This window comes from Episyrphus balteatus, chromosome 4 (genome assembly GCF_945859705.1).
Source record: "Episyrphus balteatus chromosome 4, idEpiBalt1.1, whole genome shotgun sequence".
In the NCBI taxonomy this organism is placed as follows: Eukaryota; Metazoa; Arthropoda; class Insecta; order Diptera; family Syrphidae; genus Episyrphus; species Episyrphus balteatus.
This window is the reverse complement of record NC_079137.1, coordinates 44,351,025-44,365,359: the sequence shown is the minus strand read 5'-3', so window position 1 is coordinate 44,365,359 and position 14,335 is coordinate 44,351,025. Positions and strand designations below refer to the sequence as shown.

General features: G+C 30.3%; 2 protein-coding genes across 4 annotated transcripts in view; both read right to left on the bottom strand.

The window, feature by feature from the left end:
* The window catches only part of LOC129920274 (SH3 domain-binding protein 5 homolog), a 75,129-nt gene extending 66,888 nt beyond the window's left edge, over positions 1 to 8,241 (bottom strand). The window contains exon 1 of the mRNA XM_056001593.1: positions 7,620 to 8,241. Coding sequence (XP_055857568.1) covers positions 7,620 to 7,661 — 42 coding nt within the window. The 5' untranslated portion in view covers positions 7,662 to 8,241. The remainder of the gene's footprint in view (positions 1 to 7,619) is intronic.
* A 3,882-nt stretch (positions 8,242 to 12,123) lies between these two features.
* The window catches only part of LOC129920221 (uncharacterized), a 48,182-nt gene continuing 45,970 nt past the window's right edge, over positions 12,124 to 14,335 (bottom strand). For all 3 annotated transcript variants that reach the window (XM_056001475.1, XM_056001473.1, XM_056001474.1), the window contains exon 9: positions 12,124 to 12,819. In XM_056001475.1, coding sequence (XP_055857450.1) covers positions 12,178 to 12,819 — 642 coding nt within the window. In that variant the 3' untranslated portion in view covers positions 12,124 to 12,177. The remainder of the gene's footprint in view (positions 12,820 to 14,335) is intronic.

Genomic DNA, 14,335 nt, shown 5'->3' with positions numbered 1-14,335 from the left:
AAACCTAAGGTTACGTAGTTCCGTGTCCAATTATGGATTTTTTTTATGTTTTGGCGAAGCACTAACACAAAGTAGAGTTTTTTTTTCGATGACTGGATGGTTTAGTTTGCGTTTTCGAAGACTGATGATATTTTTAATCATTTTTAACAACGGTATCCGATTGCTCATTAAGGGTCAATAGACTTACCAAACTTAAATTTCGCATTTAAAATACTATATTGCATCCAATTCTCAAACACAAATAGATAAAATTCTTAATTAAAATATGCAAGTCTTATAAAGATTTCATTAAAACTGTCTTCTAAGTGCGTTACGTTGGCTTTCAAACGAAAATTTTACAGAAACTAATACAAAATGTAAAATAGCATTTATTTAACGCTATAACTTCTGACTTCAATCCATTTTGTGCAAATAACATAACAGTTAATTAGCTCAATTTTGTATGATTTCTTTTTTGCAATTATAAAGTATTTAATATATGTAGGTACTTACATATAGGACATTCCACCAGCACGTTTAGAAGAATTGTACAATTAATTAATTCTCTTTATGAAAAATGTCCCAACTTAATAATTTTAATAGACAAGGACTTTTTTCCTTCACGGGAGGGACACAAAAAAGAAGGGATTTTAATGTAGAGTATGTTCTTAAAGAATTTCGGCGTATTTTTGTATTTAAATGATTGTGGTTCTATAACAAAATGCGAATCAACCTAAAGAAGTAAGTCTTTGGAAATAAAAACAAGTAAGTGATTTATATCACAGATGGAATACATGCAAATTGCTCTGCAAGAGAAGTTTTTTGGGTAATTTTTATAACAAAATCTATGAAATTTGCTTTTTTGTGTTTTTTTTTTTTTTGGAATTGCTATCCGTATTCGCAGTTTACATGCGTTACCCAACTGCCGATAAGAATTGAAGCTAAACCAAGCTGCGGTTAGAATTTTGACCAAGTGTATAAGTTTACGTTTTGCTTTTTCTTGATGGCTGCAATAATCATATCATAAGTAAATGATTTTCAGTTGAATAACCAAACATCCAAAGCAAAAATGTTTGCACAAGTTATGCGAGGTTCACTTTCTCATGGAATGCTCTAAACATATACATTATATGTACAATGTACATAATACGACTCCCTTTAAGTCTGCCCAGTATTTCATTTTGAAAAATAGTACCAACTAAATATAATTTATAAACCAAAAAAAAAGCGATGCATGTCAAGGACAAACTTAATTATTATTAGAATTTTAAATATAAAAAAAAACTGTTTTTCTTGAATCTAAAATCTATTGAAAAACAATAATCGTATTCAAAGTGAAGCTGTGATTTTTTTAACCTACCTGACAGAGGGTTAAACAAAAAATCTGCTTTTTCCTTTCAACTTAAACCTTTTCGTGCAAACTTTCCATCTAAAATTCATTGACTATTTGGCCAATTAGAAACTATTAAGAACGTGCAAGATTGCAGGTTATCCTAAAATTCATATTGCATACTCGCAAACAGTTTTTGGATATTTCATAAATTATAAAAAAAATTGCGACGAGTCAAAAGTCCAGTGGTTAGGCTTTGACCGAATTTCATGAGTCTATTGAGAAAAATCATGCGAATCGAATTTTAGATATTAGGAATGCTTTTTATAATTTTTTTTCTTTTGGTTCATTGTCGAAGTAAAGTGATGGAGACAAAAATTTCTTAAAAGTACGGTTATTTTCTATATTTATCTGCAATCTGCACTAGCAATATAATGCTTTTTCTGTCTCTTTCGCTAGTGGACACAGAAATAGCACACATTTGCTTAACCGTTAAATTTTTATTCCGCGTTCAAAAGTTGTAAACGAAAATGCATGTATTTTATTGCTACTATTTAATTAACAAGTATTTAAAACAAAATAGGCAGACAAAATCATTAAACTGCGAAAAAAGGGAGAATTACTTTCGATCTTCATAGTCAAGGGAAACATCCTTCTCAATTAGCTTAAACTCTTAATTTTTCGAATAAATGATGGATAAAGCCATTTATTTAGAAAAAGCAAATAGAAATTTAAACTCTGAAATAAAATTGCGTCATTGAATAATTATATATAGAAGTGACACTGATAGTTTCTAGCGCCACACAATTTTATTTTTTTCGACACTCAGATGTACTAAAAAATCCCCAGAGAGAATGGAGCTTGTCCTAGAAAATTATGTTTCAAAAAATTTGATTTTAAAAAAGGAAATTTCTCTAATACAAACATAAGGAAACAAATATCAAATAAAAATAAATCGTATCGACACATCGACATCCTATAAATGAAAAAAGAAAATAAGGAAATTTTACTCATACATACAAAATTACACAAATGTCAAACAAAAATATAGAAAATTTAGTTGACTTTATAAATGTATCCATAGTAACTCGAAACTAAAAACAAGAAATTTTTTATTAACGACGAGAATTTGAACAAATTTAAATATTATTGTTGTATATCCTAGGCACGTTATAGCTTATAGGTCATGAAAGTTACCCTTATTTCAATAGTCCTATTAGCGTAGGTGACAAGGTGATTGCTCTTTAATTTTGCTTTCTGAGTTCGTATCCCCACAGAGATTGCTATTTTTTTATATTATATTTTGTTTTGCAATATTATGAAATGCGTAACAATTAGAGCCTATTTTTGCTGAATCGAAACTTAAGCATTTAATTACAACATAAATCCTTATGTGTCAGTTTACACCGAAGTAAAAGTAGAGCCTAAACGTTTATGTTCAAAATAAATTATTTAAAGTTCGTTTCAGCTAATGGCCCTTAAAGAAAAAAAGAAAAGCGTTAAGAAAAACTCAACGTAATATTGTAAATCAGGTAAGAGGTCAAACCAATAAGTCGATTTGGCTCAAACTTTTTGTTTATTTTTGATTCAAAGGAGGGGAAATTGAAATTTTTTAACGGTACCAACTTGAGATGCTGGGCCCTACCAATAATCAAATTTGAAGCTGATTTTAATATCTACCGTAATTCTACATATTTCACCACACCAAAAAACAATTTAATAGTTTTTCAATGTAGAATTCCGGTAAATATTAAAGCCAGCTTTAAATTTAATTTTTGATAGGGCCCGCTGCGAATAATGATTCGGTCGAATACCGAACATTCGACCACGCTTATACATTTACTTAATATTAGGCTATTATTACTATTATTCACCAAAACTTATCATTAGTAAATTTTATTTTCTACGAGCCTTACCAATAATCAAATTAAAGGCTCACTTAAATATTTAACTGAATTATACATATTTCACTCAACCAATAAACAATTTAATACTCAGGTTAAAGGCTAACGCTCGGCTAAATTTAATAGTTGAGTTTCATAACCATAAAATTCAACCGAGCGTTAGTTTTTAACCTGAGTTGTTTTTATACACTAGCCCAAAAATATTTCGAAAATTTGAAAAAAGTGTTCAATTTTGTTTTAATCCAAAAACTATTATTTTCCCAAATTTTCTTTCTGTTTTATATTGAAACTATATGCTTTTGTATAAAAAGTTCGTTGAAATTGTTTGGCACGGTTCTACGGTAGGTTAATAATAATTTTAAAAAATTTCCTGATTGCCCAAAAACTATATATTTATATATGTAATTTTTTTAAACAAAATCACTGGTACCGTTTTCGAGAAAATTAAACATTTCCGAAATTGGGTTATGACAGGTATCGTTATTTTTGGTAAAAAAAAAATCAGTTCTAAAAACCCCTCTGGAAATTCTCCAAAAAATGCTTCATACCAAGTTTGATGTTAATCGGTAGATCCGTTTAGCTGTATACAGACAGACAAACGGAAATTCCGTGACCCACTTTTTTGCATTCTCTATTATAATATAAGCCCTGTTCCTTTGGGAGGTGGCAAAGTACTACTAGTTACTAGCGATTTTCAATGAAACGCACTTTCAACGAATTCAATACAAATCGTATCCACTCGGGAAGAAGACGATGAATAGGTAGATGATAGTACTAGATTAAACAAAAAATCTACTATTAGCAGACTACCACCTCCAGTGGAACAGGGCTATTATAGTAATCCCATGTCTGATTGTAATTTAAACTTTTTTTTGTACAAATGCATAGCTTGACAATATAGTATCATGACAAAATAAAAAGCATGTAAAAGCTGCATTCTTCTAGTTTTAGGATCTTAGACCTAACTATTTTATTTCAAATGGTGAAATAGAAAAATCATTAGAACTATCTAAAATTCACATTTTCTTTCATTTGCGATCAAAATGGGTCTTTTTACCTTTGGAGTTTATTTGAACATTTTATTAATAAATATCGTTTAAATTTTAGATACAAAAAAAAATGTTTAAATTAAAAATAAAGAAAAGTATCCAAAAATGGTACGAAAAGATTTTTTTTTTCATTCAAAATTTAACATTTCATAAAAACTTTAAATTTTCATTTAAAGTTGCAAATTTCAACAAAGCCGTATATCTAAAGTTCTTGTTCGCAAACATAAATCAGTTTAAGCATATAAAAGAGGTACTAAATTCTTTAAAATAATGTGAAATATGGCCATATTGTATGAACTTGATCCTAACGTACTCTTGCATTATGTGGTTTAAGAAAATAGTAAGTATATGCCACAGTGCATGTGGAAAACATTCAAATAATGTGAACTACAACTTTGGCCTAGATGTCATTACAAAAAGCAACCTTACAAAAATTAAATAAACACTTCTATAACTGAAGAAAATCTTCTTGTCGTTAATAAAAACAAAAAACAAAATCCTTTCAAATATACATAAGAGTCAAACATTCAAAAATAAATATTCAATTCAAAATATTACAAAAATTTAAAATAAATTCAATTTTAATATTACAGAAACAAAAATAAACAAACACACTACTAGCACAAAACAAAACTAATACAAATACACCAAATATAAATAATATTGTACATGTGGTTACTTAGTAACCAAAAGTCCTTTTCAGGGATTTTTCGGCCATCGAATACACAATCCTAAAACGATTGTGGCGCCACTCCTCAAACGATTGTGGCTCCACCCCTCAAACATAGCGGACGTTTTTTCCGGTGTCACTTCTATATATAATTATTCAATGATTGCGTTAACTTCTTCACCGCAAAACTTCCATACGAGTGGATAGTGCGATCCCAAAGAAACGCAAATGTGGGCCTTTTAAGTCATCTCGCACGATTTTGCCCGAAGTAAATATAGAATTCGATGAAAAAAGTGCCAAGCAGACTTTTAAGAAGGATACTTAAGGTGGATGGCAGAATTGATAAATTCTTTTGTCTTAATATTACCTACATTAGAATAACAAAAGACCATATTTCTCGCCAGTTAATTAGATATTCATACATGACAATGACCCAAACATGCATCGAAAATAGTACAAGATATATTTTTCGGACGAAAAAATCAATGTTTGCACCTAGCCATCTCAAATTCACGATCTTAACCCCATAGAAAATTTATAAATTGATGTCAAGGTAAAGTCTGGGGAAGCAAAATTCGAAAATTCAAACGATCTTTGGGCCAGAATCAAAGAAGTGTGGTACCGTACTCCACAAAGTGGATACCAGACTTTAGTTGAAAGTTTACCAAAGAGGTGCCAAGGAACTTTGAAAAACCGTGGTCTTCTAACAAGTTACTTACTTAGTTTTATTGAATTTATTGGAAATTGTAAGAATTTTTGCTTAGAAATGATTATTTTTATGATTTCCGGATTGTGTGCTATTACTTTGTCCACAAGAAAAAAAAGGGTATTCTCTACAAATCATAACTTTTAAAAATTGAATTGAAATGAAATAATTTATAATTATTAATTTTATGAATCCCCATAAGCTAATGCATGCCCTGATATAAAAATTCTAATATATAAGTTAAAAGGTCCCAAATAAATCCAATTTTTGTAAGAAAAATCAAAAGTGTGCTATTTCTTTGTCCATAGCTGTACTTGGCATAGCTTTGGACTAGCTATAACGTATCTCCTGTTTTAAAAAACAGGCTAGAGATCCATAGACGAACGAAACAAGCAATGACATTTTATTTACGCGGACATATCGGAGTGACTTGGTAAACTTAACATTGGAAATTTTTTAAGTTTTAATAATAAAATAATAACAAAACAAAATCCTGCTTTTGTTGCAAAGCTAATGAAAACTAATATGTCAGCTAGAATCTTCTAAAAATCAAAAAAAAATAAAAAAAAAAACACAACAAATCGTAAATGAAGTAAATACATAAATACAAATTAGTTTCACCTTTTCACAAATATATTTCACATTTAGCAAATATATTTTACCTTTTAGCAAATATAATTAAACTAAAGCAAACTATTTAAACTTTTAGCAAATCTATTTAACCAAAACACAAATTTATTTCACCTTTAAAATGAAAAATGATAGTGATAATATTTTTTTAACAACGTTAGCTAGTTTGCTGGCATTGGAATAAGTAGAATAATGTCAATAACATTGCTAGGGCGATCTAATTTTATTAATTTTACTTCAATAACTGCAACAAAGTTATGGTCTATGTTACTCTTACTTAGAACTTGTCATGTGTATTTTTTGAAAGTGTCTTTTTTTTTCTTTAATAAGCTATACTATAAGAGTTGGAGTATGTTAGTTTTAATTTTTTCCAACATAACTTTTTCGGAAATAAAAAACATTAAATGCTTTTTTCTGTGGTTTTCTGTGCAAATAAATAGCGGATGTCCCACCCAACAAAAAATTACGTAAACTGGGATTTTGTTTATAGGGTCTTTTTGTGGTTTTTGGGATGTTTCGTTGATTTTAGTGCTACGGATAGCTTCAAAATCCTCATCCCTTCTTCATAGCTCTATACCAAAAGCTTTTTCTAGAAAAGGTTAAATCACTTTGCGATTAGTTTAAATAGATTTGCTAAAAGTTTAAATAGTTTGCTTTAGTTTAATTATATTTGCTTTTGGGTTTAATTGATTTGCTTTTTGTTTAATTATATTTGCTTAAAGGTGAAATATATTTGCTAAAAGGTGAAGTATATTTATGAAAAGGTTAAATCATTTGTGTTAAGTTTAAATAAAAGTGCGAATGCTATATGAATAATAAATAAAGAACATGAACAGAACCCTGGTTGCGCATCACGCCACAAAATGACTTTTTGCTGGTTTGTCTTGACTCTTGACTCTTTAGCCCATAGAACGACGACAAAATCTCGCTATATTGGAATAAAAATAACAAGATTCTCTTCTTCCAAACCTCCCACAGCGACATAAAAAAAAAAATAAATAAATAAAAACATTCAAGGATAGATTTTCCATTCCTTAAAAAACAAAATTAATAACAAGAACGAAATTTGCACAGAAACAAGGGTTCCTGATTGTCCCTTTGGTTTGACCTGAGCCCGAGGTTTTCTTTTCTTTCTTTTTTGTTCAACCTGTGCGCTGCGCATTTTTTATCCCAAAATCTAGTTATCAGTCGATGAAATGATGCAGGTATAACCACAAACTGGATGAAATCAAAATAACCACACAAATAACCAACATTTTGCAAGGCACTGGGCCAACTTGTTTGCAAAAAAAATAAAAAAATAAAGAAAACAAAAACCTGTATTTTTTGATATTTTTTTAATTTTGCTTACCTGAATTCGCGGGTCAAGCTCGCCATCGTCTTCCTTCGACATGATTTCTGTTGGGTGTTGTTTTTGTTGTTGTTTTATGTGAAGAGTTGTTGATTTGTAACAAAATAATCCTTTGTTGGAATTTGACTTAAATTTGTGTTAATTTCAATTAAACATTATACAAAAGCCCTTCAATTTGCAAAATTTGTTGATAAGAGACAAGGTAAGGTTAATCAATTAATAAATAATAATCAAAAAAGATGGAAAAGAAAGAAATCAAAACAAAAAACTTTTACACACTCTACACACACTGAAAGACTGACTTGACTTTTTTCTTGGCGTCACGCGACTGAGAAAGACTTTTTTTCACTTTTTTATATAATTTTTATTTCGATTCGTTGCGAATTTGATATTTATTTATTTATTCATAAAATCGTACACGAAAGTCATTAAAAATATTTGTCGTTTGTTATATTTTTTTGCACACACAAGGAGAGAACGACAAAACACACAACACTTTTGCACAACGAAAAACAATTGACAGATCGAGAGTTTTTCGCATTTAGCTCGCGCTGTCAACCAGCGACAGACAACAAAACTCAACGAAGTCTAGCAAACGAATGAAGAACACAAAAGCAAAAGATGAAATTTTTGACGGAAATTTTTCAGAAGAAAAAAAGAGAAAAATGAAATGTGTGTTTTTTTAATTTTTTTTTGCAGGGTGAGAAACATTTAGATATTAAATTTGATACAGCGGATATTTTGTTGGTTTTGATATTAGGGTAGTGTTTCATTTGGATTTAACGAAAGTTTTTAAAGGTCTGTTTAAACTACCCTACAAAATATTATGTAGTAGGAACAAATTACAGCTGAGAAAAAGTTTTGCTATTGCACTTGCGGTTATAAGAACCGCGCCATATAATGAATTATTGAACAATTGATAATGATATTTTTATGCCTAAAACGAAACGAAATTTTCCATACAAAATTTCGTTAACGAAATCTTGAACGAAATTAAATTTGTTTTGTTTTTGCTTTAAAACTTATTTTCTGATGTTTTTTGATTTTTACTTTCATTATTTTTACTTTGCTATAATACCCGATGGTATTTTTTCATTAAAGCCTATTACGCTGCTGATGCGAAACGAAAAATTTTCAAGTCTCCAAAGTCGACATCGAAAATGCTAACCAAAATATCATCGAGTTGTCAAAGCCAAAATAAAAAAATTCAAAATTAATTTTTAAAATCAGGAAAAATCAAAAGAAAATATTTTTTAAATCAAGAAATAAATGAATTAAAAGTGAAAAAAACCGTCAACAGTAAAAAGTTAGTGAACAATGAGTGAAAACTCTACATATTGTTGACTATAGCTGCGTACTGAAAAACGAAAAGCAAAACGAAATTTTTCGTTCAAAATTTCGCTAACCAAATTTTGTATGGAAAATTTCGTTTCGCTTCAGCAGCGTACTGGGCTGAAAGCCTAGTCTTCACTTCTTTTTTGTACACAAACAATTATTTCCGGGGACATTAAATTGTAGGCGGAAAATGACATTTGAGTTTTTTGTTTGTTTTTATCTTTTTGTTGTTCATTTTGTCATTGCATGCCTTTCTGAAATGCGTATTTGTTTTTTTTTTTATTATTTATGTTTTGTAATTTGTGAAAAAAAATTTCGTTTCACATCAGCATACCCAACTAACACAACAGCTTCTGCAAATTGAAGTCTCGCAGGTACTACTTTTTATACATCATGCAGAATCAGAATTGTATTGCTTATAGAAGTTTGAACTTGTTTAACAACTTCTAATAAGTTGTTTAAATTCTGTTAAAGAAACTTAACCGAAGAAAGTTTGTTTTTCGGATAAGCTTGGTTAATGAATTTAAAAGAAGCTTAACATGGCCGAGTGGGTAGAGTGGCGGACTACCATGCAAGAAGATACGAAGTTCGATTCCTGGGTGTGGTACAAAAATTATACATACATTCCCAAAAACTAATGGAAAGTTGTATATAATTTCGGATTAAAATATAAAATTCATGATTTAAAATCAAAACCAATTAAAAAAGAAAATTTTTGTTTTTGTAGTTGTTTTTTTTTTTTTAATTTCGATAAGACTTGTATTAAATAGCTATACAAGCTCTTCCGAAGCTATCTGTTAAATCTCAAAGCTTTGATACCCAACTAACATTTCAGCTTCGATTAAGGTATTACAAAAGCTACATTTCAGCTTCTTTTAAACATTAGTAAGGTTGTTGGGCATGGAAAAAGGAGAACGTTATACAAGTTTGACCCTCTATAAGAAGTTTAAATGAAGCTTTACCGAAGCTTTGAGATTTGACAGATAGCTTCGGAAGAGCTTGTATAACTCTTTAATACATGTCTTATCGAAATTATAAAAACAACTACAAAAACAAAAAAAAAAAATCTTTTTTAAATTGGTTTTTATTTGATTTGAATTGATTTGATTGACATGAATTTTATCTTTTGATCTGAAATTATATGTATATATTATTCCATTTGTTTTTAGTATATCTATTAACAATAATTTTCAAAGTATATAATTTTTTTACCAAACCCAGGAATCGAACTTCATATCTGCTTGGTGGCAGTCCGCCACTCGACCCACTCGGCCATCCTAGTATATTCATTAATGAAGTCAAAAATTTAATCAGTTCAAATAGCAGAAATGTCAAAACAAAAAATGTCTGAGCTAAATAATTCAATGTCAAAAGCAAAAAGTGTCCCAGCTAGATTATTCAATATCAAAACCAAAAATCAAATACTAAACTTGGTAATTTCTGTAAAGCTTCTATAAATTCATTAAGCAGGCTTTTCCGAAAAAAAGCTTTTTTCGTTTAAGTTTCTTTAACAGTATTTAAACAACTTATTACAAGTTGTTAAACAAATTTGAACTTCTATAAGCAATTAAATTCTGAAACAAGCTCAATACAAGCTGTATAAAAAGTAGTACCTGCGAGATCTCAATTTATAGAAGCTATTGTGCTAGTTGGGTAGAGCTTCGTTTAAGCTTCTTATACACCTTTATGAGTAAATTCTCATAGAGGGTCAAACTTGTCTAACATTCTCCTTATTTCATGCCCAAGAACAATACTAAAGTTAAAAAGAAGAATTTCGTCATTAGAATGTAGACATTGGGGGCTATCGTGAATAAAAATGTCTCTGGGAATATTTCCCATGTTTTAAACATGGGAACGAAAATGATCATAAAAAGTTTCCCTCTGAATTTATTGGTATCGCCAATCAATATTCTAGGGGAATTTAGACGTCATTTCATACGATTTTTTGTTCCCTGGAAATAAATTCCGAGGGAGATTCACGATAGCACAAAAATTCCTTGGGAATAAAATATTCCGTGGGAAACAAAATTCCCCGGGAGATTCACGATAGGACCCATTAGACTTTTTCAGCTATGTACATATAAAACATGTAGTTAGTTTTGTTAAAATTGACTTGTTCTATCTAATTTGCGATGACGTGTTACCATTCATAATGAGGCACTCCAATTCACTTTAATAAATTCTGTTTGTTTACCCTTTCGTTTTTTTTAAGCCGTCATTTAGGTCAATGATAAAGAAGTACAACTTCTGGCGGTTGCATAAAAACACGTTTTTTTTTTAAATCTTGAATTACATATTCAAGAGCGTCAGGAGCTTTCAAATGCTTTTAAATCAAACTGGTATGCTAACACATGGATGGATTCCATAAACATCAAATTTTGTTTTGTTGTTGTAATTTTAGGTGTAGATAAATTCAATTTGGTTAAATGTGCCCTTAATAATTATGAAAGTGACTTTTTGCATTGCTAACTAACTTAATTATTTTATTATAACGCACGAATGAATGGTTATTTATTTTTGAATTATTTGAGTTGTAATAAACAAGTCTGTTTATTGCAATATTGCTTTCAAATTTTACGTAATCGAATACATTTTTCATTCAAAAACGAGTTACCGGAATTCCCTTTCCAAAAGAAGTAGTTTAAATTCCTTTTAAGAAGTGTAGAGTACAAAAACGTATCCGTTTTCGTACTTTCAGTACGGAATATAATAGTGCAGGCCCTCTGGACTTATTAAGTTAATTTTCTTCAACTGAAATTTTGAGCTGGATTTTGTTAATTCTGCTATTTCAATCGTGATTTTAATGATTTAAAGACGAAAAAATAAAACAAATTTCTTTTTGTCATATATTATAGAAACTGTTTAATAATAATTCTAATACATTTCTCAACATTATGATTAATTTACTCATTGTATATATATTTTTTTTAAATATATATATAGCATAGTAATAAAAATAATAGCATTTTATTATATAAGGAGGATTATATTAAATCTGGGTCATTACATAGTTTTTTTTTTTTTTTGTTTTTGTTTAAATTTTTATAAAATTTTCTCTTATTCTCCTTTTTCTTGTTTACTAAAAAATTAAACAAAAAAATTAAAAAAAAAAAAAATAAACCTAAAAATATAGAACCTAAAATCTATATAAATTTAAAAACAAATAAAATTAAAAAAAAAAATTATAATATTTAATAAAACATAAAAATTAAGTTGATTTTGCTCATTCACTATCAATGTTCAATCCCACTCGCTTTTCCTCCTCTAACATGGCATCTAGTTCGTCGGTCAAATTAGCTAACATATTTCCAATATCGTTGAGTACATTCACCGATACGGTTTTCGCTTGTGGCACTCCGCCGCCACCGCCCCCACCTACGCCAGTACCAGCCTCAGCTGCTGCGAGGTCAGTAGCGTATGACACAGCAGCGCCGCCGCTACCAACCGAGGAGGAACTCATTTCGGAACAATCTGGGATAGCACCAACTGAGACGCTGCTACCCACTGGAGGATAAGTCAGTGTTGGCGATCTTAAATGCACAACACTTGATGCTCCAGATCCGCCTCCTGCACCCAAGGCGGGATCAATTGACGCCCCATCATAGAGAAGTGTCCCGCCGGCATTGGAGCCAGTACTGTCACTGCGAATGAGTGTGGCATCGTGCAGCGATGATGATGATTTTAACGAATGGAAAGAATGTGCGATATTGGCGATTGTGTTGGTCGACGACGATGACGATGATGAGGACGATGAGAGATGCTGCTGTGGCGGCAAGTCTTGTCGGTTAAGTAATCTTTGCTTAATAGTTCCGGTATTTTCATTAGCAAAGGGAATAGTGTCTATGGAATCGATGCTGGATGTTGACTGAAATTGATAGAACAAAAAAAAAAACAGCTTTTAAAATAGGTCTAACTTAAAAAGTTTGAAAGGTAAAAATGTAAAATATTGTATTTTTTTGTTAAGGCGACCTTAGAATTTTAAAGGATACTAAGGTGCCAAGTGTACGATTAATTAGCTTGTAGGGTTGAAAACTAAAAATGAAATCAAATAGAATAACAGTTGATCTTTAATTAAAAAAAAAACATACATTTTTGTTTTTTTTTAATTGGACATGACAAAGGAACAGCCACCGCGGCCTAATTGGAAGACTGATTTCGGAAGGCGCAATCTATGCGGGGGTTTAAAAAATAGGTGGATGCCCACCAAAACTTGTAAGAAATGCAATTATTTACTCCTTAAAGTCAGAAACTTGCGGGCGGAAGTCTGTTATGTCACCAAATTTGATAAAACGAGTTGTCAAGCATTCCAAAATCAGTGTTTTTGTACCAGCCAGCGTCTGAATTAAAAGACATATTTTTTGTTGATGCAAGCGTTGTGTTGATGCTAGGTTCGTAGACGTTTATGAGAGCATGGAGAACAAGCAGCCAACAGCCCAAGAAATGTACCATCACTGACAAGAAAAAAACATGTTACAAAAAAGATTAAAACTCGCAAAGGAACATTTTCAACTGGTCTGCATTGTATGTGTTCAGAAGTTCAGACGAGCTCAAATTGTTTTACTCGTATATCGTGGTAAAGGTTCTCGTCAATATTTAAGACGATCTTCAAACAGCTATTATAATCCTATTTTTCTTTTTTCAAAACAATCAATTCAACTTATTAAGATCTTTACTACGATTTTAAAGACTGGGTGATCATGGGAAGGAACAAAATCTAAGTTTAAATTTGAATCAAATTAAATGATTATTTTGAAAAGTAAAATGCATCTCCATCAAGTGAAGGCCTCCCAAAGATAGATTTTGAAAAAGAGGACAAAAAAGATGATATCAAGAAATAAAAGAGACCTCAATCAAAAATGGTCAAAAAATCAAAATAAAATACACCCCAAAGAAGCACAAAATTTATTATATACCTAGTTTTGGTTGCTATAAATTTTAAAAATGGTTAAATACAAAATAAATGCACTGCACAACTACAAAAAAAGTTGCTTTAAGAGCGGAAGTTAAGTTGTTAAAACTTGGTTTCAATTTTTTTTAAATACCTTATACAAAAAAAAAAAAGTTAAAGTTATAAACTGTTAAAGTCGGTTCGGAATGCCTTATTTTTTTCATTAAGTTGGTACTTTACTCTAAAATATTTTTGAGGAAGTGAATTTTGAAATTTTCCACGTTTCGTCACTATACATAGTTTAAAAAGAAGGAAATAAAATATTAGTAAAAAAGAGGCATTTTTTGATTTTTTTTTTTTTAAGTGGAGGGAAAGTGGATTGGCTGAAAAAAAAGAGGAAAAAGGCACGAAGGTAGACTGAGAAACTGTATTGAAGGGACATCTTGCCAGGATAATAATGCAGGAAGTAATGCAAATCTACCCTTTTTTAATG